This window comes from Pongo pygmaeus, chromosome 7 (assembly GCF_028885625.2).
Source record: "Pongo pygmaeus isolate AG05252 chromosome 7, NHGRI_mPonPyg2-v2.0_pri, whole genome shotgun sequence".
Lineage (NCBI taxonomy): Eukaryota > Metazoa > Chordata > Mammalia > Primates > Hominidae > Pongo > Pongo pygmaeus.
In genome coordinates, this window is record NC_072380.2 from 63069614 (window position 1) to 63092476 (window position 22863).

The window sequence follows — 22863 nt, forward strand, 5'->3', positions numbered from 1 at the left end:
TTTTCAGCACATTTTCCGAAATTCTCCGCCTTCTCCAAATTAATTCTGGATGAAATAAGTACAAATATTAATTCACAGATATCTTTATTATAATTTATAAAGCCTTTAAAATATTTCCTGTGTATTCTATAAATTTGCATGATAACAGTTACTGCTCTCTTCACACAAAAACATAAAGCACATTGACTGCTTTCCTCATTTCTAGCCAATAAGTGATGTGGATTCAGGTTCTCTGAGGATCTCTATTTGTTTAATGAGGTGATAAGCCGACCTCACTAAATGGCATAAAGCACAGATTATCAACAGCAACAGTGGTGCCATTTCTATTGTGAGGTTAGGAGAAATTGATTGGCATAAAAATTAATATCAAAGTTCCTCAAATTTAATGTAAAGAGAAGATTAGAGAGTATACAAATGGGAGTATTCTCACTTACAGCCATTTGAAAATATATTTCCTGAGCAAAAGAAAATACTGAGTTACACATCACTGACTATGAATTTCACTTAATTTAAAGCCAGTCTCCTGTGTTTTCATTCTGAAGTATACATTTTATGTGAATGTCATGCCACTCTGAAACGAAAAGGAAAGAATTGCTACCTATAGAAAGACAGGTTTCCACCTTTACTTAAAGAATGCTTTTTCTTTAATTTTCCTGGATTTTAATTTCCTAAATTTCCATAATTGGAGACCAACGCAGATTCACTTACACATGGCACTCAGATGTGTGCATAGACTTAGCATCCAGGCACTCTGTCAAGTGCTTGACATACTTTAAATTATTTCATCTTCTCAGTAAACTGATGAGACACATACAGTGATCCTCATATTAGGGATGAGAAGTATGAGACTAAGAACAAGTATAAAAGGCTCCACAGTGAGAAGGAAGTGAAGAGAGCACATATAACACCATGGTCTGACATCAGAGCCTTTATGCCTGTATTGCTAAGTGCTGGGTTATGCTGTTTCTCATAGCCTACTTCTGTGCTAAAGCTGAAGCAAAACAGAAAATAAAAACAAACATCGGTAGTTGTGTCATAGCAGTGCACCACCCTTCAAAGATGTCCATGGCCTAATCTTTGGAACCTGTGAATATGTCACCTTACATGGCAAAAGAGATTTTGCCAATGTGATTCACCAAAGGATATCAAGAGGGGAAGACCATTGTACATTATCTGGGTGGGCCCAATGTAATCACAAGAGTTCTTAAAAGTGGAAAAGGGAATAGGAGAGTGAAAAGAAGGGGCCCCAGTGAAGGAGTGTGGGCAGCCTCTAGAAGGGGGAAAGATGGGGAAACAAATCCTCCCATGAAGCCACCTGAAAGGGCACAGCCCTGATTTTAGCCCAGCAAGACCAATTTCCGACTCCTGACCTCTGAACTACAAGACAATAAATCTGTCTTCTTTTAAGGCATCTATTTTATGGTAATTCATTACAGCAGTCACAGGAAATAATATAGTAGCTAAAAGCATCAACTTTGGAATCATATAGATTCAGATTAAAACCCGCATTCTCCAGTTGACAACTCCATGTCCTTGGGAAAGTTAACACCATCTCATGAGATAACAAAAGTGTTAATGGAAAGTGTGAATGTGCCCAGGGCATATACAGAAGACATCCGCCTCAAACTATTCTATATATGTTGGAGCACAAATAATTATTTTAAAAAATAGCACTTCATGTAATAAATTGTCTTACAAAATGAGAGGTGATGTATGTCACAAAACACTCCTTTTTGTGCAACAAACGCCAGCCAAATATGAAGGAAATATTATTACTATTAGACTAAAGCTATCCCTTCCATAAAACCTAAGAGGTTAACAAGAAAAATATGGCTTCCATTTGGGGACTTTTTTGATATGACTGTCTCATATTGAGGTGAGAAAATTATAACTCTGAAGAGGAACAGTATCATTCCCAAGTCCTGAGATATATTAGAAAAACTCATCAAAGAATATCCTTCTTCAATCGTGCTTTCATTCTGTAACAGTAGGCATCGGCAAACTACTCTTAAAGGGTGGCTAGTATACCCTTGGACTTTTCAAGCCATACAATCTTTGTTGCAACTATTCAACTCTGCCAGGTAGTGGGACATAGAGAATGTTAAGTAAATATGTCTGGCTATGTAACAAACTATTCATAAGAACAACGGCCAGCCTGCAGGCTGTGGTTTGCCAAACCCTGCGTTAAAGTGGCATCTTGAACTGAAGGGTGTTCACTCTAACTCTGAAGTTTTAGCATTCACAGTGCCCTCTTTTATTCTCAAAAGTGCCCTGGGGTACATAGCCCTGGTCCTATGGCCACACAGGCCTAGAAGTCTCTGCTCTGCCCAGGATCCCACAAAGGCACTTGATTGTGGAATACAAGGTGTATTTATTCACCTTAGAAGACCCCAAGTGTAGATAGGGACTGTCCTAGACATATGGCACAATGGTCATCCCACGTCTGCCTCACATTTCACAAAGATGAGCACATTCAGCAACCCCATGAGATATAACCTGCTCAAAGGAAGGGAAAGGGTGTGTCATGGGTCTATATTTGCTGAGTAACAACTACCCAGAGGCAGAGTTCCCAGGAAGCAAGTAAAGATGACTCTACAGAGCCCTAACCACAAAGGCCACTCCCAAGACCCTAGAGAGGGCCTGCAGGGTATTCACGCAGTCACAAGTGTGCATAAAGTGTGTGTGCATATAAGCGTCAGGCCCTCCTTGACTTTGTAGACACTATTCCAGATGCTGGGTGAACACACTCAACAAAAGAGCTCTCAGAGGACTGGGATGGGGCTCAACAAATTCAGAACTATCACCTGCTCACTCACTCTCCAGAAATCATCAATGCAGGTATGATGTTCAATTCACTTGTGCTGCCTCTCCCTCAAATTCTGGTTTATAACAGTGACTTAATAAATGTCTGTGAAATGTAGATATCAATGCATTCAATGCAGGAGAAAAGGTAAGTCATTCTAAAAGAAAATATTTTTAAAAAATGATTTAGTGAGTTAAAGAGATGAGAAAAAAGGGAATTCAAATTATGAGACAAAAGAAACAACCAAGATTTTTTAAGTATATATTGAATTGAAAAATAATGGGTGAAGCTGTGAAAGAGAGGATCTAGAAAGATTAAAAGACGATATAATTTGGTTTCAAAGAGGATATAAAATGTTACAGAGGAACTGAAAAATCAGTAGAAGACGGGACACTGAGAAGAGATACATAGAAAAACAGGAAATAAATGGCTATGTTCCTTCTTGCTTGCTTGCTTTTGTTTTGGCAGAGAATAAAAGAGCTTTCCAAAACTTTAAAAAATCTATTACTGCCTATGAGACCCATACTTAACTCCAATTTACTCTCAGGGCAGTTAGCCCACCACCCCCAACTCTGCCAGCAGAATGCCACTGAGTAATGGGACTGTCACAGGACAACCCCACAGCTCCTCACTGCTCCTTTCTTGTTTTTCTATGGGGAGATTATCTAAGATTATAGCTAATTTATGACTACCTACGCCTCTCTTGCTACAGGTACTGACAATAATGGATCTTAGCTGCACTTGGCTGTGCAATAAATCAGTTCTATAGATCGGCAATAAACACAGCTACAGCAGGGAACGCAGCTTCAGCAGACCACCTATGCCTGCGAGAAGAAAGGGATGGGCTAGACGGGGAATGGGAATTTGACTGCAGGATTCATGTGCGTATGATGTGTGATTTGGATGGATGGCTAAACTGAGTTTTTTCTCTTTCCACACACCAACGCCAGACACCTGGTTGCAAGCCTCTGGCTGCAGGACCCACTGTCCCCAGAGGCCTTCCCGACCGGAGTGCAGAGCGCCTGTATCTCCACATGACTCAGCAATGACTGTGGCCTGAGAGTGCCTGGCTGCACAGAAACATCAATCTGGGATTTAAAAATAAACAGGCTGGGTGCGGTGGCTCACGCCTGTAATCCCAGCACTTTGGGAGGCTCAGGCAGGTGGATCTCCTGAGGTCAGGAGTTCCAGACCAGCCTGACCAACATGGAGAAACTCCGTCTCTACTAAAAATACAAAAATTAGCCGGGCGTAGTGGTGCATGCCTGTAATCCCAGATACTCGGGAGGCTGAGGGCAGGAGAATCGCTTGAATGTGAGAGGCAGAGGTTGAGGTGAGCCGAGATTGCACCATTGCATTCCAGCCTGGGCAACAAGAACGAAACTCCGTCTCAAAAATAATGGTAATAATAATAATAATAAACAAATAAACCATTCATACTGTAGTCCAGATATTCCTTCCAATCAGTCCTGCTACAAGATCTTGTGTTGGAAGCAATTTTCAAGCTTTTCCTCATGGATGGAAAAAAAGGACTTACTTACATTTTTAGCCTCTAAACAGTCACTTTGCACTTGAAACCTGCAAACTTATTTGCTATACTTTATTTTTGAATATTTTGATGGCTGTCTCTGCCATAGCCACTCAACTGTAGTCTTCACACATCTGCCATATATGCCCATATATATTAGGTCTGATACAAAACCAAAATATGTTATTAAGGGTTTGGGCAGATATATAAAAAGTTGAACACATTTCAGTTTACTGCTGTTCTTAAAGTGATTGTCAACTGCAGACCATTCTTGTACTTATGAAATAAAATACAAGCATGCCTGCTAACAATTCCAATTTTAGTTCCTTAGCTAGAAATGGGTTTTGAATCAGTTCTAATGTTTATATTCATGTTACAATTATGACCAAATTATACTACTACTTTTAAAGATTTTGGAACTGTTGTTTAAATTTCTGGTTTGCTATTTAGATATGTTAAAAATGCAAATTGTTTACATAGTTCAAATCCCTAATCTAAGGCCACAGGAAATATAATACCTCAAAAACAAAAAACTAAACCAACAAAACTTACGAGATTCATCCATTAATCCTTCTGCTCGTTTAACAAATACTAAGAATCAGGCATTGTTAGACACTTAAGGAGATAAGCCCTACTCTTCCAAAATGTTCACATTTTAATGTGGAGGTTGCACACATAAATAGTTGCAACGTACTGTAAGTATTTTAATCTCAATAGGTGCAAAGTCCTGCAATATTACTAAAGAAAAAATAGCTCTGCAGGGGTAACAATATTAGGTGCCATAGAAAGGAAGAAATGCATTGCAGGAGGACATAAAGATAGCTGCTGTGAACACTCAGGTCTAAGTAGGAAGAGGCCTTTTTTTTTATACTTTAAGTTTTCGGGTACATGTGCACAATGTGCAGGTTTGTTACATATGTATACATGTGCCATGTTGGTGTGCTGCACCCATTAACTCGTCTTTTAGCATTACGTGTCTCTCCTAATGCTATCCATCCCCCCTCCACCCACCCCACAACAGGCCCCGGTGTGAAGATAAATAGTTAATTATAGTAAAATCTTTCATTTAAACAATTGCTCAGGAGCTAAAATTGTAAGGGAAAAATATAATTTAGAATGAATGTAAGCTTCTGTTTCTGGCTATGGTGTGATGGAAAGGAGACTAGTTTTCCCATTATAAACAATCACAAAAGAGGACAACATGTGTGAGCCCACAGCTTCCAAACACTGGACAACAAGCAGCCTAAGACTGAGGAGCCTGAGAAGAGGGAAACTCATGACAATGGCCTCAGTTTCCCTTTAGGAGAAATCTCCCCCACACTGCACAGGGCACTAGAATCCCAGCACAGCAAGGTGCAGCTGCACTCAAGAGGCTGCCATCCCAGTTCCGGAAAGCTGAAGCAGCTGGGAACAGGTGGCGGGACCTGCAGTGGGGAGCGGGCAGACATTTACCTTGGGGCCCCTCACAGTCCTGGGGATGGCTGGCTGACACCTGAGCAAGAGGAACTGCATGAGGTATACACAGGGCTACTGCTGCAGGAGGTTGAATCAGAACACGGTGATGGCTGTAACACCTCAGTAATACCCAAAAAGCAGCCAGACAGCAGCTTGCCAAGTCTTAACAGAATAACTTTTATCCTTATAAGGATAAACTCTACTCAACAGAGCTGAAAACCAAGCCCTGCCAAGATTAGCATGGCCAACAGCATTTGGAAGTTCAGCCATCCCACATCAGCGGAGCTTAGGAAACATTCCTGGGGTTTCTACTTTTCCACCCAAATGAAGCATAAAGCAAAACCTATGCAAATGCAAGGCGGAATCACAGTAATTGATATGCATTTAGAAATTACAAGACAGAGAAGGAAGCAAAATTGGAATTCACACTTAGGAAAGTAATGAACCCCTGAATGATGGCTGTGATGTTTAATTTATCAGAAAAGGACATTAAAGCCACTATTATACATGTATTTAATAAATTAAAGAAGGTATGCTCTTATTGAATTAACATTTAAACAAATGTAAAAAGAAAATTAAGAATCATAAAAACGTAAATTCTAGAACTAGTACAATAATCAAAATGAAAATTTCACTTGATATATGTAAGAGGAGATTGAAGATGACAGTAGAAAGTCTGTGAACTAGCAAGAAAAATCAATAGAAATTTCCAACCAGAAGAACAGACAGGAGAAAAAAATTAAGCAAATATAAAGTCTTCTACACTGCCAGTGGGAGTGAATAATATTACAACCGCTTTGGGTAACAATTTGGCAGTTTCTTATAAAGTTAAATACAGAGTTACTAAGTGACCTAGAAATTATACTGTTAGGTTTTTTATTCAAGAAAAATGGAATCATAGGCCCACAAAAAGACTTGCACGTAAGAGTTCATCCCTGAGTTATTCAGAAGAGATAAATACGGGAAACAACCCAAATGGCTGCTTCAAATGGAAGAGTAAACAAATATTTGTATATTCATACAAACAGTACCACTCACAATGAACAAAATATATGATCTACAGGTGTACTTCACAATATAGGTGAACTCCAAAAACATTCCAAGCAAAATAAGCTTAAAACAATACATACAGTATGATTCAATTTATGTGAAGTTCTAGAAGAGATAAAACGAATGTATAGTGAGAGGAATCCAATATGTGGTTGCTGGGAAGAGTCTGGGTGAGAAGACAGACTGCAAAGACCATGAGCTATGCTTCCGGGATGATGACAATGCTCTTTGTCTTCACTGGGGTAATGATTACAGAGGTATGAATATTGTTCAAAGGCATCAAATTGTACACTTCAAATGTGTGCGTTGTACCACATGCCACTTTTGATACATGATGTTAATTGAAAATTTAGTTTAGTTTAGTCAGATTTTGGTGATTTAAAGACAAAATGCATTAAATTGCATTCAGATGTATACTCCAGTGGTAAAATAGAATTTAGAAGTGAAATAAAGCATAAAGTTTTCTATAAAGTATTTGCTATGATTTTCTATGGTATATAATGAGGAACAACTGAATATCTTTATTTCTGTAAGTGTTAGATTTTGACAACATAATGGTAAAGATTTCTTCCGTTGAATTTTTATAATTGTAAAATAATCTATCATAGTACTAAACAATTTTCAAAGGCAGGAATAAAAAGTAGATTCTAAAAGTGAAGAAGTTATGTACAGGTTGTGAGTATCCCTTATCCAGCTTGGGATCAGCAATGTTTCAGATTTAGAATCTTTTCAGATTTGGGAATATTTGCACATACATAATGAGATATTATGGGAATGGAACCCAACTCTAAACACCAAATTCATTTATGTTTCACATACACCTTAAAAGATATATTGCAGCTGAAGGGGGCTGTGGAAGTCTTTTTTCCCTTGAGGATGCTTTTGTGCACCTGTTTTAACTGAAACTGGTCATATGAGTTCAGGATGGAATTTTCCACTTGTGGCATCATGACAGTACTAAAAAATTTTGGATTTTTGATTTTTGAGCATTTGAGGAATTTTGAATTTTTGGATTAGTGATGCTCAACCTGTATATATTTATTACTTCTAAAACACAATTACTAAGAATCACCACTGTCTACACAACTGATATTAAATTAATGTCATACTTTAAGGCGTTAAATTATTTTGCATTCTGTTTTTGCTAGACAACTAGAGCTGCATGCCTTCTAAGAAATGGACCTTTGAGGATAACTGACTGACAACCCTATTTTTAATATGGCCTTGTCAGTTTTTATTTGCTCAGGCATGTGTGTCTTCTGTGTTGCAGGTCTGTAGTGTTGACAGAATGAGTTTTGATTGGTTAAGTGTGTGCATTTTTAACTTTTTGAAATTGGGGTTAAGGTCATGTAAGAATCAAACGTGTCGTTCTCTATTGTAACTTCTCCTTCCTTTTTATAAAAGATTATAGTACATCATAGTTCGTTGATGCCACTCAATAGTTGATGAAAAAATAAATTGGTTGGAATAAGTGTAAAAATCTAGTTTTCACCTAAGAAAATTTGTCTTGTCAAAGGTGTTCAAGCAAAGAATAATTTTCAAATCAAAGCCTCTTGGAAAATTAAAATGAGTCTCACCCAAGCATGTACCACTTCCCCTAATGAAATATCTAGAGAGCAGCTGCTTTGTGCTAGGCCCTGGGCTGAACTCCAGGGATTCAAAGATAAATTAGACAATTTATTTGCAACCAAGGAGTACATACTCTTGGAACCTGTCATTCAATTAATATGCTCTCTAGAAAAGCAGAAATACTGTGCAATGAAAATGACCAGGGGTAGCAAGGCTCTAAAACCGGCATTTAGAGTCAAACAACAGGACTCGGTCTAATTGTATAATACCCTTATAAAAGTATTGTTTAGAAAAAAAAAGTGATACTCAAAACCCTTGTGCTAGCTTTACCATAAAAGACTATGTAAACCTGGGAGCCAGGAGAAAGCCATCATTAGTACACCATATGCATAAGTTAGGAGATAGGAGATCTGAGGGAGAAAGAAATAAAACACTGAACAGAAAGCAGCTGAGACTAGAGATGAAAACAAGACGCTGGTCCTTCAGAGGCCCAGCTATGTTTGAGCAGCTCAGTACCCTTCTGTGACATAAAGAACAAAGTCACTGCCTCCAAATGGGATAGGAGAAAAAGACTGGTCCTTGACTAAGAGCGCATGGTAGTCACACATCTGGGGGCTGCTGTTTGGCCAAGAGAGCAGCCATTTGAAGGCATATGGGAGAGAAGCACCCTTTTCCTATGTCTGAGATGCCAGCAAGGAAGAGACACTACATCAGTGAAGGAATAGGGGGCACCCAGGAATCTGTGAGTCTTCTGAAAATACACACAGATTTGGGTCTATTTTTCTATCTTTGCTGTATCTTCCTGCAAAAGAAGGTTCATAGATTCTACTAGATTTGGGAAATGGTCTTACATGAAATGGTCAACAATCACTGTTTTACAGCAATTAAAGTTGCTCCTGGGCCTACTAAACACTCAGGAAAGGTGAGGGGGTGGTGTCGATGCAAGGTCTTTAAAGGCTGGCATGAATATGAAAATTGATAAATATTTAGCAGAGGAATGACAGCTGAACATACAGAAGAAGGAAAAGCCACGCCCACGGGAAAGGGGCAACCTTTTCGGGCACAGGAAGACAAAGACAGAGAATGCAAGTTTTTGGGAAGGAATCATGTGGTTTGACCTCCTGAAACCCAAGAGTGGAAAGAGGAAAGAAATTAAGAATTTTTTGTTAATTTGTCTATTTTTAATATCGAGTGAAGCTATCATAAAGTAGGTACATATACGGAATATAAGTTACTTAATTGGTGAAATATGAGCTATTCTTTTAAGGAGCAGAGGCAGGGCTGGGCACAATGGCTCACATCCGTAATCCCAGTACTTTGGGAGGCTGAAGCAGGCAGATCACATGTGGTCAGGAGTCCGAGACCAGCCTGGCTAACATGGTGAGACCTGGTCTCTACCAAATATATAAAATTAGCCAGGCGTGGTGGCATGCACCTGTAATCCCAGCTACTCGGGAGGCTGACGCAGGAGAATCACTTGAATCTTGGAGGTGGAGGTTGCAGCAAGACGAGATCGCACCACTGCACTCCAGCCTGGGTGACAGAGCAAGACTCCGTCTCAAAATAAATAAATAAATAAAGTCGAGGCAGTTACACATCCCTGTGATTATGAGTGAAAAATAAACTTATACTTACTCAAAACCAAAAGTAACCGTATCCACAAAAAATTACACACAGTATTATATTTTCAGAAGAGGATTCAAAAATAGCTTTAAAAATGGCCTCTCTGGGAATTTATGTTCACCATTCAGTGAATAACTGATCTTCACCTTCTGCTCATTACATGTTTCAGAAACAATAAAAAGAAATAGAGTGGCCAGGTGCGGTGTAATCACACCTGTAATCCCAGCACTTTGGGAGGCCGAGGCGGGTGGATCACGAGGTCAGGAGATCGAGACCATTCTGGCTAACATGGTGAAACCCCGTCTCTACTAAAAATACAAAAAAAAAATTAGCCGGGTGAGGTGGCGGGCGCCTGTAGTCCCAGCTACTCGGGAGGCTGAGGCAGGAGAATGGCGTGAACCCGGGAGACGGAGCTTGCAGTAAGCTGAGATGGTGCCACTGCACTCCAGCCTGGGCGACAGAGCCAGACTCCATCGCCAAAGAAGGAAAAAAAAAAAGAAACAGTGTGATTCTTGAGAGCAAGAATAATCTTATAAAAAGAAAATAATTCATTTTCATATAATCCTGTAATAAAATAAGCTCTTTAAAAAATAAAAACACTTTCGACCAAGAAAAAAAAAGAAAAAAAGATTTCCTGAGCTCTTGGTACTGAAGGAGGCAGGATATTTGTACATGTCACAAATCCTTCTGGCAAATGCTGTGGTCTGTGGATCTGACAGCAGTGAACTCAGACGAGTAGATGACAAGGAACCCCACCCAGCCTCCACCCACCTCTCCCTGAACTCCTCTGCTGTCCTCTCCTCTAGGGGGCAGTGTTCCATGTACAATTCCACTTAGAAAAAAGTGTCAGTTTGCCTGGTGCATCTTAATGTTTTGGGGGTGAGATGAGTCTGATGCTAATTTTAGGATTGGACTCCTTGGTGCAGCAAGACCCACGGCTTTTCACGTCTCACACATATCACACGGGCCCTGGTGCCAGTCTTTACCCTACTTCTCATGTATCTCAAATGTCTTTCTTGGCACTCACAGCCAAGTCTTTCACAGACAGCTGCCATCTGATTTAGGATTGGGTTTCCACACTGCTATGATCTAAACATGTCTCCCCAAAATTCAAATGTGGAAGCTTCATCTCCGATGTGATGGTATTAATAAGTGGGACCTTAGGTGGTGATTAGGTCATGATGTGTCCGGAATTGGTGAGGTCTTGGTCTCACTGACTTCAAGAATGAAGCTGCAGACCCTTACGGTGAGTGTTACAGTTCTTAAAGGTGGTATATCCGGAGTTTGTTCCTTCTGATGTTCAGACGTGTTCAGAGTTTCTTCCTTCTGGTGGGTTCCTGGTCTCACTGGTTTCAGGAGTGAAGCTGCAGACCTTCACCGTGAGTGTTACAGCTCTTAAGGTGGCGCGTCTGGAGTTATTAGTTCCTCCTGCCCAGACTTGTTCATTCCTCCCGGTGGGTTCATGGTCTCACTGGCCTCAGGAGTGAAGCTACATACCTTTTGGGTGAGTGTTTCAGCTCATAAACGCAGTGTGGACCCAAAGAATAAGCAGCAGGAAAATTTATTGCAAAGAGTGAAATAACAAAGCTTCCACACGGTGGAAGGGGACCAGAGTGGGTTGCCACTCTTGGCTCAGGCAGCCTGCTTTTATTCCCTTATCTGGCCCCACGCACATCCTGCTGATTGGTCCATTTTACAGAGAGCTGATTGGTCTGTTTTACAGAGAGCTGATTGGTTTGGTTTGACAGGGTGCTGATTGGTGTGTTTACAATCCCTGAGCTAGACACAGAGTCCTGATTGGTGCATTTACAATCCTCTAGCTAGACATAAAAGTTCTCCAAGTCCCCACCAGATTAGCCACATAGAAAGTGCTGATTGATGCATTTACAAACCTTGAGCTAGACAGAGTGCTGATTGGTGTGTTTACAGTCCTTTAGCTAGACATAACGGCTCTCCAATTCCCCACCAGATTAGCCAGATACAGAGTGCTAATTGGTGCATTCACAAACCTTGAGCTAGACACAGGGTGCTGATTGGTGCATTTACAAACTTTGAGCTAGACACTGAGTGCGGATTGGTGTATCTACAATCCCTTAGCTAGACATAAAGGTACTCCAAGTCCCCACTAGACTCAGGAGCCCAGCTGGCTTCACCTAGTGGATCCTGCACCAGGGCCGCAGGCAGAGCTGCCCACCAGTCCCACGCAGTGCGCCGGCACTCCGCAGCCCTTCGGCAGTCGATGGGACCGGGTGCCACGGAGCAGGGGGCGGTGATGGTCAGGGAGGCTTGGGCTGTGCAGGAGCCCATGGCAAGAGTGGGAGGAGGCTCCGGCGTGGTGGGCTGCAGGTCCCAGCCCTGCCCCGAGGGGAGGCAGCTGAGGCCCTGGGAGAATTGGAGGGCAGCACGGGGACCCAGCGCACCCTCCACAGCTGCTGGCCCGGGTGCTAAGCCCCTCACTGCCTGGGGCCGGCAGCGCCAGCCAGCCACTGGGAGTGTGGGGCCCACTGAGCCCACGCCCACCCAGAACTGGTGCTGACCCGCCTGCGCCTCTCTCTCCACACTTACTGGCAAGTAGAGGGTGCCGGCTCCGGCCTGGACCAACCCAGAAAGGGGCTCCCACAGTGCAGCCGCAGGCTGAAGGGCTCCTCAAGCGCGGCCTGAGTGGGCACCGAGGCCCAGGAGGTGCCCAGAGCGAGCGATGGCTGCGAGGGCTGCCAGCCTGCCTTCACCTCTCAATGAGGGTGAAGCCCTCATGAAAGTTATTAATGAATTATAAAAGAGGCTTTACACAACATTTGCTCCTTTTGTCTTCCCTCCACTCGGCCATATGAGGATACGGGGCTCAAGACACATCTTAGAGGCAGAGACAAGGGCCCCCACCCAGTGGACTGAAGTGATTTAAAAACAAAGTCTTAAAACCACACTTGTAAATTAATACAAAAAGGAAAAGAAGTAATAAGGTAAAGAAATACTATGTAAATTAAACTACTTTAAAGCTATATCATCTTCAGCAGCTCCTGAGAAATTGCAATCTACATATTTGAGGACTGACACTGTAAAAACCATTCCAATTTATGTTGCACTCATAGTTGAATGAGTATATGTTTCATATTTTACAAATTTGCCGTTAATGAAAGGGGAAAGTCAGGCATCTGTGACAGCCTAAGCAAAAAGCATCTGGCTTCTACTTGACTTCTGGCAATCCACCCATGCCAGTCAGCAATGCTCTCCTCCTCTGGCTGATGCCAAGCACCAGGCTGCGTAGAGTTCCACTAGTTCAAACATTCTCCCAGGCAAGGATAATGACTCAATGTTTAGGCCGCATAGACTCTTGGGGCCAATATCCCATAGGCATGAAAGGAACACATAGAAAGGCCACTGAGTGAATGCTCAATGCAGTCTGCCCAGCTGCTGTCCGTCTGAAAGGCCACTTATACTTCCCATCGGCCACTGTAAGGACGGACAGTGGCCGGCAGTGGAGGCTAATACAGCTAACACTAGAACCACATGATTTAGGAGGAATTTGGGACGGGAAATTTGTAAGAAGAAACATTCCGGGTACTCTAATTTGTGGTGAATTTACAAGTTAGCTGCCAATTGAGAAGTGGGACTCAAATTGCACAAGACGTCATATCCCTAACTTTTTCCAATCCAGATAATCTATCCACAGGAAACATTTAAAATTCTGATAGGATTGCATACATAGCCACAAGCCTGTCTGTGCCATCTTTGAGGTCTCCTGGATGACACTAGCAGCTGTTGGATTCTTTGCTGCTATACTAGTCTCTCCTCCTTGCAATACACCTTCCAGATGCCTGCCAGTTACCATGTCAGGGAAGAGTCTCTCTTCAGGTCACTCCTTGCTTTAGAGTTAAATACGGAGTGAAGATCAGATTCCCTTGCATGGCACACAGCCTCTTTAAAAGGAGTCCCCTATTACCTCTTTGTTCTGTCCTCCTGAAACTCAACCCCATGCCTTCCTGCTTCCAGTCCCTCGCCCCAGATGCCACCTGGTGTTCCCCATCATCTAGCCTCTTACACTTAAACTTCTAAGACCAGATCAAGTGACATCTCTTATCAGTGGCTTGCTGTGAGCCTTCCATTTCTCAGTTCTGTGTGCTCACAGCATTTAATCGCGACTTCTACCAAGCCCTTTCCACACTGGTCACAGCAGCTCCCTGGCTCCCCCGCACGCTGTCAGGCTTTCCCCGTGTGGATGCTGTTCCAGTCATCTCGGCTCCCACGCCCACCACAGGGCTGGATCTGAGCAGATGTGCAATATCGTAATGCCCTGACAACTGAAATGATCATGTTATAATAAAACATCTACTGCTAACATTTATTGATTGCCTATGATGCAGGAGGAATGGGGCCAAGTATCTGATGCATTTTATGTAATTTAATCTTTAAACAATTCTGAGAAGAAGGTGCTACTTTCTCATTTTATAGGTATCCTGAGATTGAAAACTTTTTACTTTTCACAGGCTCTCGGTGCTATTGGGTGGTAGAACAGAGATTTAAACCAGGTCTTCGCGAATCCAAATCAATGTCCTTTCCAAAAGAAATGTGCAAATTCAATCTGCAGGGTACTCTGATTTCTTTTAAATACATTACACATTTTCAAAGTTTGATATTCCACATGTGACAAATTCTATTGACACAGAAGTATTTATAGCCTTAGTTTTGCAAAGAAAGGCCTAATCTTGACAATTGCCTATGGAACTTATAATTTTAAATTTCTTTGAAATATTTCACACAAATATACCTTAAAATATTAATAAATATTAGTGTCCTATATTTAACCTACTACAGACAAAACTTCTTTGTGAAACTGTTTTTAAAAAAATATTTTTAAAGGAGGAATGTTGGTGACCATGAGGAACAGTTGAATCTCATTCCTGGAAATGTATACTTGTAATTTTAATGAAACTTCAAATCCCGTATATAGAAAAAGTAACAGTAATACTTTACTGAAAGACATTAAGGATGAAGTGAAAAAGCTCCAACTTAAAATTCCGACCATGAATTTAGAACTATCACAAAAAATAATTTGTTTTTATTATCACTACTTTTCTCTCCCTAAGAAGGCCTATGTGATGGGCCAGTTTATTTTATGAATTTATATCGAATGCATGGCCTCATATCAACAAAAGGGCCTTGCATGGATTACCACGGAACACGAATGGGCTAGATATGCTTACCTCACCTCTCCTAACTGAAATGCAAGTTAATAGGAGGCAGCAATATTTGCATTTCCAAGGAGGTGGATAGAAAAAGGAGCAGAAAGGGGGATTTCAGTTTCTGCTGAATCCTTCCTTTAATATTAAACCTCTCCAACAATAACAAGTACTAAAAGCTCTGCAACACCCCCAGGGAACCAAATTCCAGCCACACAAAATGACCTTTAACACTTTTACCTCTCCTAAGAAATGTTTAAATCCAGGCAACATTTGCATACTTACTTTCTCAGTTTTTGTCTAATCTCTGAATCTTTAATTTCATTTTGAAGATCCTCAAAGTTCTTAACTGAAGTCAAATTACAGAAAACTCTGAAGTCAACATATGGTGGGATCCCGTGGTCTCTACCCCTTTGAATGATGGTGGCAGCCGAATCCAGGGCCGCAGAATAAGCCGCGGAGAAGAGCCTCTGGGTCAGCTCAGGACTGAGAAGGTAGGAGGGTGTCTGCCATTTAGCAGCCACGCCAAACAGCCCCCGGAGAACCGGGTCTATCCCACCTTCCTTGATTATTCTGGACGGTGAAAAGAGCGCTTTATGGAACGGAAGGTGGCCTTCGGAAATTTCACCTAAGGTGGCATTCAGTCGGTAAAGAATAGGATTGATTAATGTGTGGCCAAATCTAAAGGCTGCAGTAGCAAAAGAGTTAATGATGCCCGCATTCACGTTGGGGTTGTAGCCTCGGTAACCCCTCAGCATCCTAGTGCCAGGGTCCCCCAGGACCTTAGGCAGCCAGTGGCTGTAGGTGATGTGCTGCAGCTCCGCGCCCACGATCTTCCTGGCTTCCTGGTAAACCATGTTTCCCTCCCAGTGGGGGTTCAGGGCGGACAGCTCCGTGGCCACCCTGTTGTGTTCCCGGAACCACAGGGTGTGCATGGCGGTCAGAGCCAGATGCTCGTTGGCCCGGTGGTCCCCGGCCAGGAAACAGGGGCTGTCCTGCTCCTGTCGCGCGCACTCGGTGGGTGGGCCTGTAGAAAAGGGCAATAAGGGCTTTCCGGAGGGAGGCCAAGGAAAGCCTGTCCTCAGGAGTCCCCGAGGCACCGAAGGGTCTCTGAGAGCCTGGGATTCCAGCTCCGAGCTCCCGTAAACGTTGGAGCCATCGATGTAGGCTGTTTGCTGGTTGATCTGCTCTCGTGCATAGACTGAATCCACCGTCGCAGAGGGACGGCCGCTGGCACACGCGGGGCTGGAGCGCGCGAAGAGCATGCAGGGCGCGTGGGTGCCCCAGGGGTCGGCGTGCCGGGTGTTCATGGGGAAGCACGGAGGGTCATTGGTGCAGACGGAGCTGCACGGCCGCCCATCTGAGAAGCGGGCTGTGCTCAGCGCGGGCACTGTGTGGTCCAAGTCGTGCTCTAGAAACCAGCCCCAGTGCATGAGCATGCGTGTGTAGCTGTGGTCGGGGGTGATAGCCGCCGCGCGCGCCCACACTGTGGCGACCAGCCGGGGCGGCGGGAGGGGCTGGCGGGAGCCCACAGGAAGGCCGAGCCCGCGGGGCGCGCGGATGCCGTCCTGGTAGGCTGGCTGCAGCAGGCGCGCGAAGGCGGTCAGCGCCGCACCCCACGTGGGCTGCTGCAGGTTGTTGCACGTGCCGTCGTGGGCGCGGTACTTCGCATGAAAACACGGGTCGGAGCAGTTGGGCAGAGGCCTGCGAGCTGTGCATCCAGATAAATTGGCGATGAGGCTGAGGGAGCGCGGGGACACCAAGTCATTGTACCGGAATTCTGAAAGGCAAGCGGCGAAAGCCGTGAGGAGGGAGGGCCTGGGAGGGCGCGGGCAACTTGGAACTCCAGGTGCTGCGGGAACCACCTCCCACCCCGCCCGCCCTGGGTGAACAGAGGCCTTTCTTACTTCCAAAAACATGTCGTTAGGTCATAACAAAAGGGGGGATCATTCTATAACGCTAAAAGATGTTTCCAGAAGATCCTGGGATTACTTTTGAGCGTTCATCCTGTAAACAATGGCTAGCTGCTAGAAGGAGCAAAATGGAAGGAGAGCAAAATGCCAGCCAGACACTAAAAGATGTTTCCAGAAGACCCGGGATTACTTTTGTGCTGTTCATCCTGTAAACAATGGCTAGCTGCTAGAAGAAGCAAAATGGAAAGAGAACAGGTGCCAGCCAGCTCCTAACTTCTACTCTGTGCCTTTACAAGAACGATGTTGGCAAGGATTTGTTCCTCCACATCCCAGAATTGTTTTGTTGATTTTTGTTTGTTTCATTTCAGATTTTTTTCTCTCAAGTTTTGTGCTTCTAGAGAACAAGGTCAAAGAAATATCAATATGGATCATGTGAATATTAACCCACATGATACTTGACAAGGAGGAATTAAGCAGCAACTTTCTGAACTACTATAAGCTGTCATTCCCTGGCAAATGGGCAAAATAATAAGGGACATGCTTGGAGCTCTACCTTTTAACAGGGCTTAAAATTCCAGCATTCTCCCAGCGCTACAAAGACTGTTCACTAAGTCATACTAAGAGTTACCATCCTTATTTAATCTTCAGAAACTGGCAAGGAAGAATGGGACCATTTGCACTTTATCCGTGTTAGCCAGTCCCTGGCTGGATCCTGAGATATCTTAATCTTGGGTATCTGGATATTTTGGCTAAGGAAACTTTGAAAACCCATCATACTGGGTGACGAGGGACAGTTAAATGCCCGTTAGAGAAATTGTACAGAGCTCTAAGGGCTGAGGCAAGCTCACAGATAGGCCTTCTGCACCACGTCTCGGTTGATTTCCTGAAGGAGAATAAAGAAAGAGTAAGTCGATAGAAATTGATGCTGTACTCACAGCACAAATAGTATATAGCAAAGAGTCACATTCATTTATTTCATTTGAAAGAGAACAACTTAGAAAATCTGAAAGCTTTCTATATCATCTCATTGACATTTACTAAGTAGATGTCTGGTTTTAAAAAGAAATACACAAGAACTTGGATATACTAAAAAACAAAACAACAAAAACAACAACAACAAAACAAAAATCAAAAGAACTGGGGAGGGATTATAAATATTATAAGTGGTAGAAGAAATTTCAAGTAAATTCACTGAATGATTCAGGTGACTGCAAGGATAAGTAGAAGAATATCCCCCTGGTAATAAAGCATTTCCCTATAAGACGCAATAATATCTTTTACATTTGACACACAAGTTCACTTAATGTAGGTTCCCTAGATTTGTTCTCTATACATATAACTGTTAAAAGTTGAGACAAGTTTGAATATATATTTATCATCCTTAGTTTGGAATTACAGTTCCTATGGGAAACATCTGCATTTATTTGGTAAAAGTAGTGAGTAAATTAATTTCTAAATCCCATGATATTCTGGAGATTAAAAGTTCAGTGTCCATTGCTAAGGTAGTGGTCAGTTTTGCTGTGGGCAGTAGGCTGAGAACAGAATGGCTTTGTGGCTGACCTTTCCCTTCCAAGTCCACATTGAGCCCCTGCTTCACACGTTCCCGTATCAGCTGCAGCGTGTGCTCAAAAATCTCCCCTGCTCTTGCCATTTCCACAATCAGTGGGTCACGTGGGTAATGAAACCGAGCCAGCAGGTCACTGGAGGTGTGAAGTTTTCTGCAAATGACAAAACACATGATTCTTTACAAGGCAAAACAGCAGAATCCATGAAGCTTGCAAATAGTGTGCATTTAAAAAGGCATTTCCCAAACGTTCAAGAAGAAGGAAAGCTCCACCACAATAGAGGCTCTACAGAGGAGCTGTGGGTTCTTTTCCTATTTTGCTAACAACTTATTCCAAATGTTAGTCCCAGTGCTGAACTCAAAAATATATATTTTTAATGAATGGATGATTTAAACAATAGTTTTATGCAGTAAACAACATCTATGGTGGGGTTCTAAATTGGAGGGGTCGGTTGATGAATGGATTCTAGGAGGCTCAGTCAACCTTCTGAAGTACTATGCAATTCTCTCGGTCTGCAGGACTTGGCATTTTGTGTCTTCTCTTTCCCTGAGTGTAATCTCCTAGAAATTCCTCCTTGCCTTTAGAATCCTCCTCACTCTACCTGTAGAGTTTCACTGAGAGCTCTGACAAGCTATCACTCCATCTTCTCTAGTACTCCTGTATCCTTAAATATGTCTCTTATATACTCAGCAAAATGTACTTGAATTGCTGACATATTGTCTCCTCCGCTAAAGAAAGAACTAGGTTACTGATGAGATGCTGACCTATTATTTATCTTGTATCCCAAATACCAAGCCCACTGACCAGCACATAATAGCAGTTTATGCACAGTTTATGCACATTTGTAGAACTGAACCAAATATGTTAAAAAGAAATTTAAAAGCACTGAGAATGTGAAGCAAACTGTTTTAGAGACTTTGATCAACTGAGGCACATCTCATCCTCTATGTCTTGAATCTTAATAACTTGAGGTCACAGAATAACAATAATGATGCTAATAGCTCACTTTGGTTAAGCACTTTCTATTCTCCAGGCACTGTTGAAGCACTTTTTACATATAATCTTATTTTTTCTTCCTAACAAGCACATCCAAGAAGTAGATCCTACTGTTATCCCAACTTTACAGGCAAGGAGCCTGAGGTACAAAGATGTTAAGTCACTTGCCCAAGGTCACCCAGACAGAAAGTAATGAAGTGAGGAATCAAGAAGAGAATATAAATCGGCTGCGTGATTCTAGAACACACATGCATGACCACAAAGCCATTCTATTTATGGATGTGCAGGAAGCCAGAAGAGACTCAATTTGGGATTTTATGATGTCCCTTTTTGACCACTAACTGCAAATACTGAATATATACTTTATTCGATTTATGATGAAACCAACAATCATTTTTTTGTTAACGCATCCTGATGTTACAAACACAGAGAAGTTAATGGGATTGGAAGGTTTCACTAGTCCATGAACATTCCAATTCAAATTAAAATAATGTAAAATGCCAAATAGCCTAAACATAATGTTTGTTGTAGGCTCCCAGTTTATACCAAGGTGTGTTCAACTTTATAATCATTCTCAATTCACACATTGCAGGAGCACTGCATCTGACACTGTTTGGTGGATGCTGAGGTAACCCAGCCAATTGCCTACTGTCTATTGTCAGCCTGTGTAGCATGGAGCTTTGGCATAAATTAATGCCATTTAGATTCTATGGGGAAGAAGTTTCCCCTTTTTTAGGGTGAACTGATAATGATGGCTAGCCCAGATGGGGACGCATACACAAAGACTAAAGAAAGCACTCTTTTGCAATCTTATGCACTATAATGTGACTTACGGAGATGATAAAAACTAAAGAGAACAGAAATGAAAACAAGTTTTCGATCTATATAAAATAAATTCTTACTGTGAAAACAAATGTCTTCGTGTGGAGTTAATTGCACTGTCAACTCTCTGTACAGCATCAAGAATGGAAGATGCAACAAAGTCATCGCCAGCTTGTCTACCCTGCATAGCTTTGAAAATCAATTCCATGATTAAAAATATCAAACAGACCTTGAAGTTAGGCATGATATGATATGAATGGCATTACATTTTTAAATGTAATGCTATTACATTTAAAACCTCTAAGACAATGAAAATGTTATACAATATCTACATGATAATGCCCATTGCAGAGAGGTAGGTAATTATCTTGAAGCAAAGCTTCATCTAACAATAACAATGTTATTTAGGGAATTAAAGTATTCCAAAATCTAGTAAAGCTACGTAAAATATTTCCTTTTGAACAATGCTGATTCACACGGGATCCAAGTTTGTCAGCAATTTGTCATCTTGGAGAAGGTATGAAATACGTATCTCTTCAGCCACCTTGCTTTAATGTTAAACATTAAAGCAAAGTAAATATTCTCCCATCCCACAGAGGCTTCTTAAGGCAAGAATTGAACTCGCAATAAGATTTATGGGAAAATTAATTTATGCTTTTTTTATAGCTCTCCAACATGTGAAAATACTGCAAAGTTGAATCCTATAGACAAAGGAAGCTATTTACTTACAGCTGATCATTTCCAATCTGTTGAATCTTCTTCAAATAATGGTTTAAGATGTTTAACAGTAAAGGAACAAATACTAAATAAAAATAATTACGAATGAATATTTACAGTTCATATCAGAAATAATCAGCACAGTATCTAGTTCATTTTTGAGATACTAAAAGTACAGCAACATTTTATATGACACAGGCAATGAAAACAATAACTTTTTAGCACTGCTAAATATTGAAAGCAAAAGTCAATATAGCTTTAAATGTTGAGTTTGAAAATAATGTCATTTAGGGGAAGTAAAAGTGATTAAAAACTTAATAGGAAGGTATTGTATGTATTATCCAAAAGAACTCACAATGAAGTAACTATTATAAGCCTAAGTCAAGGTGTTACCACAATATAGTATGATGCTATTATATATGTACATATCTATATATGTGTTTCTATATATATTTAAGCATATATATTTGACAATAGATGGGCCTGTATAGCATTTTCCATCTAGATATTACAGGAATATTCCTGTATATTATGACCGTCTATATACCCTAGATTTTATTGTCTTAAAAAGACCACCAACATAAAACAATTTTAAGAAAAAAAAAATACCAATGGTATGGAAATATTATAAGGAAAGAATAAAATTCAGGACCATACTGAAAATCCTTCTTGGCAAACTAGATTATGTGCAGCAATTGTGAGTAAGTAGGTGGCTCCACTGTCAAGTCATTGCAGCCTTTATGATGACCACAAGATTGAGGCTCTAAATGGCCAATGTCGCCTTTCCTAGTCCAAAAAATACATGGGATTGACCACACATTAGCTAAAGATAATTGAAAGAAAAAAAGACAAAAATTGATTAATTCAATTGGATGAAATTAACAATTTCAAGTAAGAACATGAACAAAATAAATAATAAATGACACAAATAGCTGACAATATTTGCAATCTCAAACTCTGACGCAGAAATGATATTCTTTTTCATACAAAGAAACCTTATAATACACTAAGAAAACAATATATAGGCAAGTTATAAAAGAGGAAAGCTCAAAAGTTAATAAGGATATAACATGCTCAAAATCACTTGTAACCTCAGAAAAGAAAAAGTGTCAATGAACTATCATTTTATGCTTATTCTAGCAAAAAATAAAAAGCTGATTAAAGCCAAATTTTGACAGGAGTGAGAGTTCCTATAAATCCTCAGGCAGCCAGATAGGACTGTGGAATTGACACCTATTTTGGGGATTGTATTTAGAGCCATTTTTTGGCAGGGGGGAGATGGCGGTTGTTACTTTGTAAAATTGCATATGCACACATCCTCTCATCCAGCAATTTCAATCCCATGCATATATGCAGAAATATAATTGAAATCCACAAGGGTATGTATGAGAATGTTTACTGCAACTTTGTGCAGTAGGAATTGTAGAAAATTGGTTGTACAGCAGTAGAAGTATGGGTGTATTAGTCTGTTCTTGCATTGCTATAAAGAACTACCTCAGAATGGGTAATTTATAAAGAAAAGAGGTTTAATTGGCTTACAGTTCCTTGGGATGTACAGGAAGGATCACTGGGGAGGCCTTAGGAAGCTTACAGTAGTGGCAGAAGGTGAAGAAGAAGGAAGCACGTGTTACATGGCTGGAACAGG

The 22863-nt window shown here is 41.4% G+C and overlaps 1 protein-coding gene across 3 annotated transcripts in view; it reads right to left on the minus strand.

Annotated features, from left to right (window-relative positions):
* The window catches only part of PXDNL (peroxidasin like), a 516310-nt gene that overhangs the window by 71826 nt on the left and 421621 nt on the right, over nt 1–22863 (minus strand). For all 3 annotated transcript variants that reach the window (XM_054497848.2, XM_054497849.2, XM_054497850.2), the window contains exons 15-17: nt 20582–20690; nt 18679–18836; nt 15491–16985 (exon numbers count right to left, since the gene is read on the minus strand). In XM_054497848.2, coding sequence (XP_054353823.2) covers nt 15491–16985; nt 18679–18836; nt 20582–20690 — 1762 coding nt within the window. The remainder of the gene's footprint in view (nt 1–15490; nt 16986–18678; nt 18837–20581; nt 20691–22863) is intronic.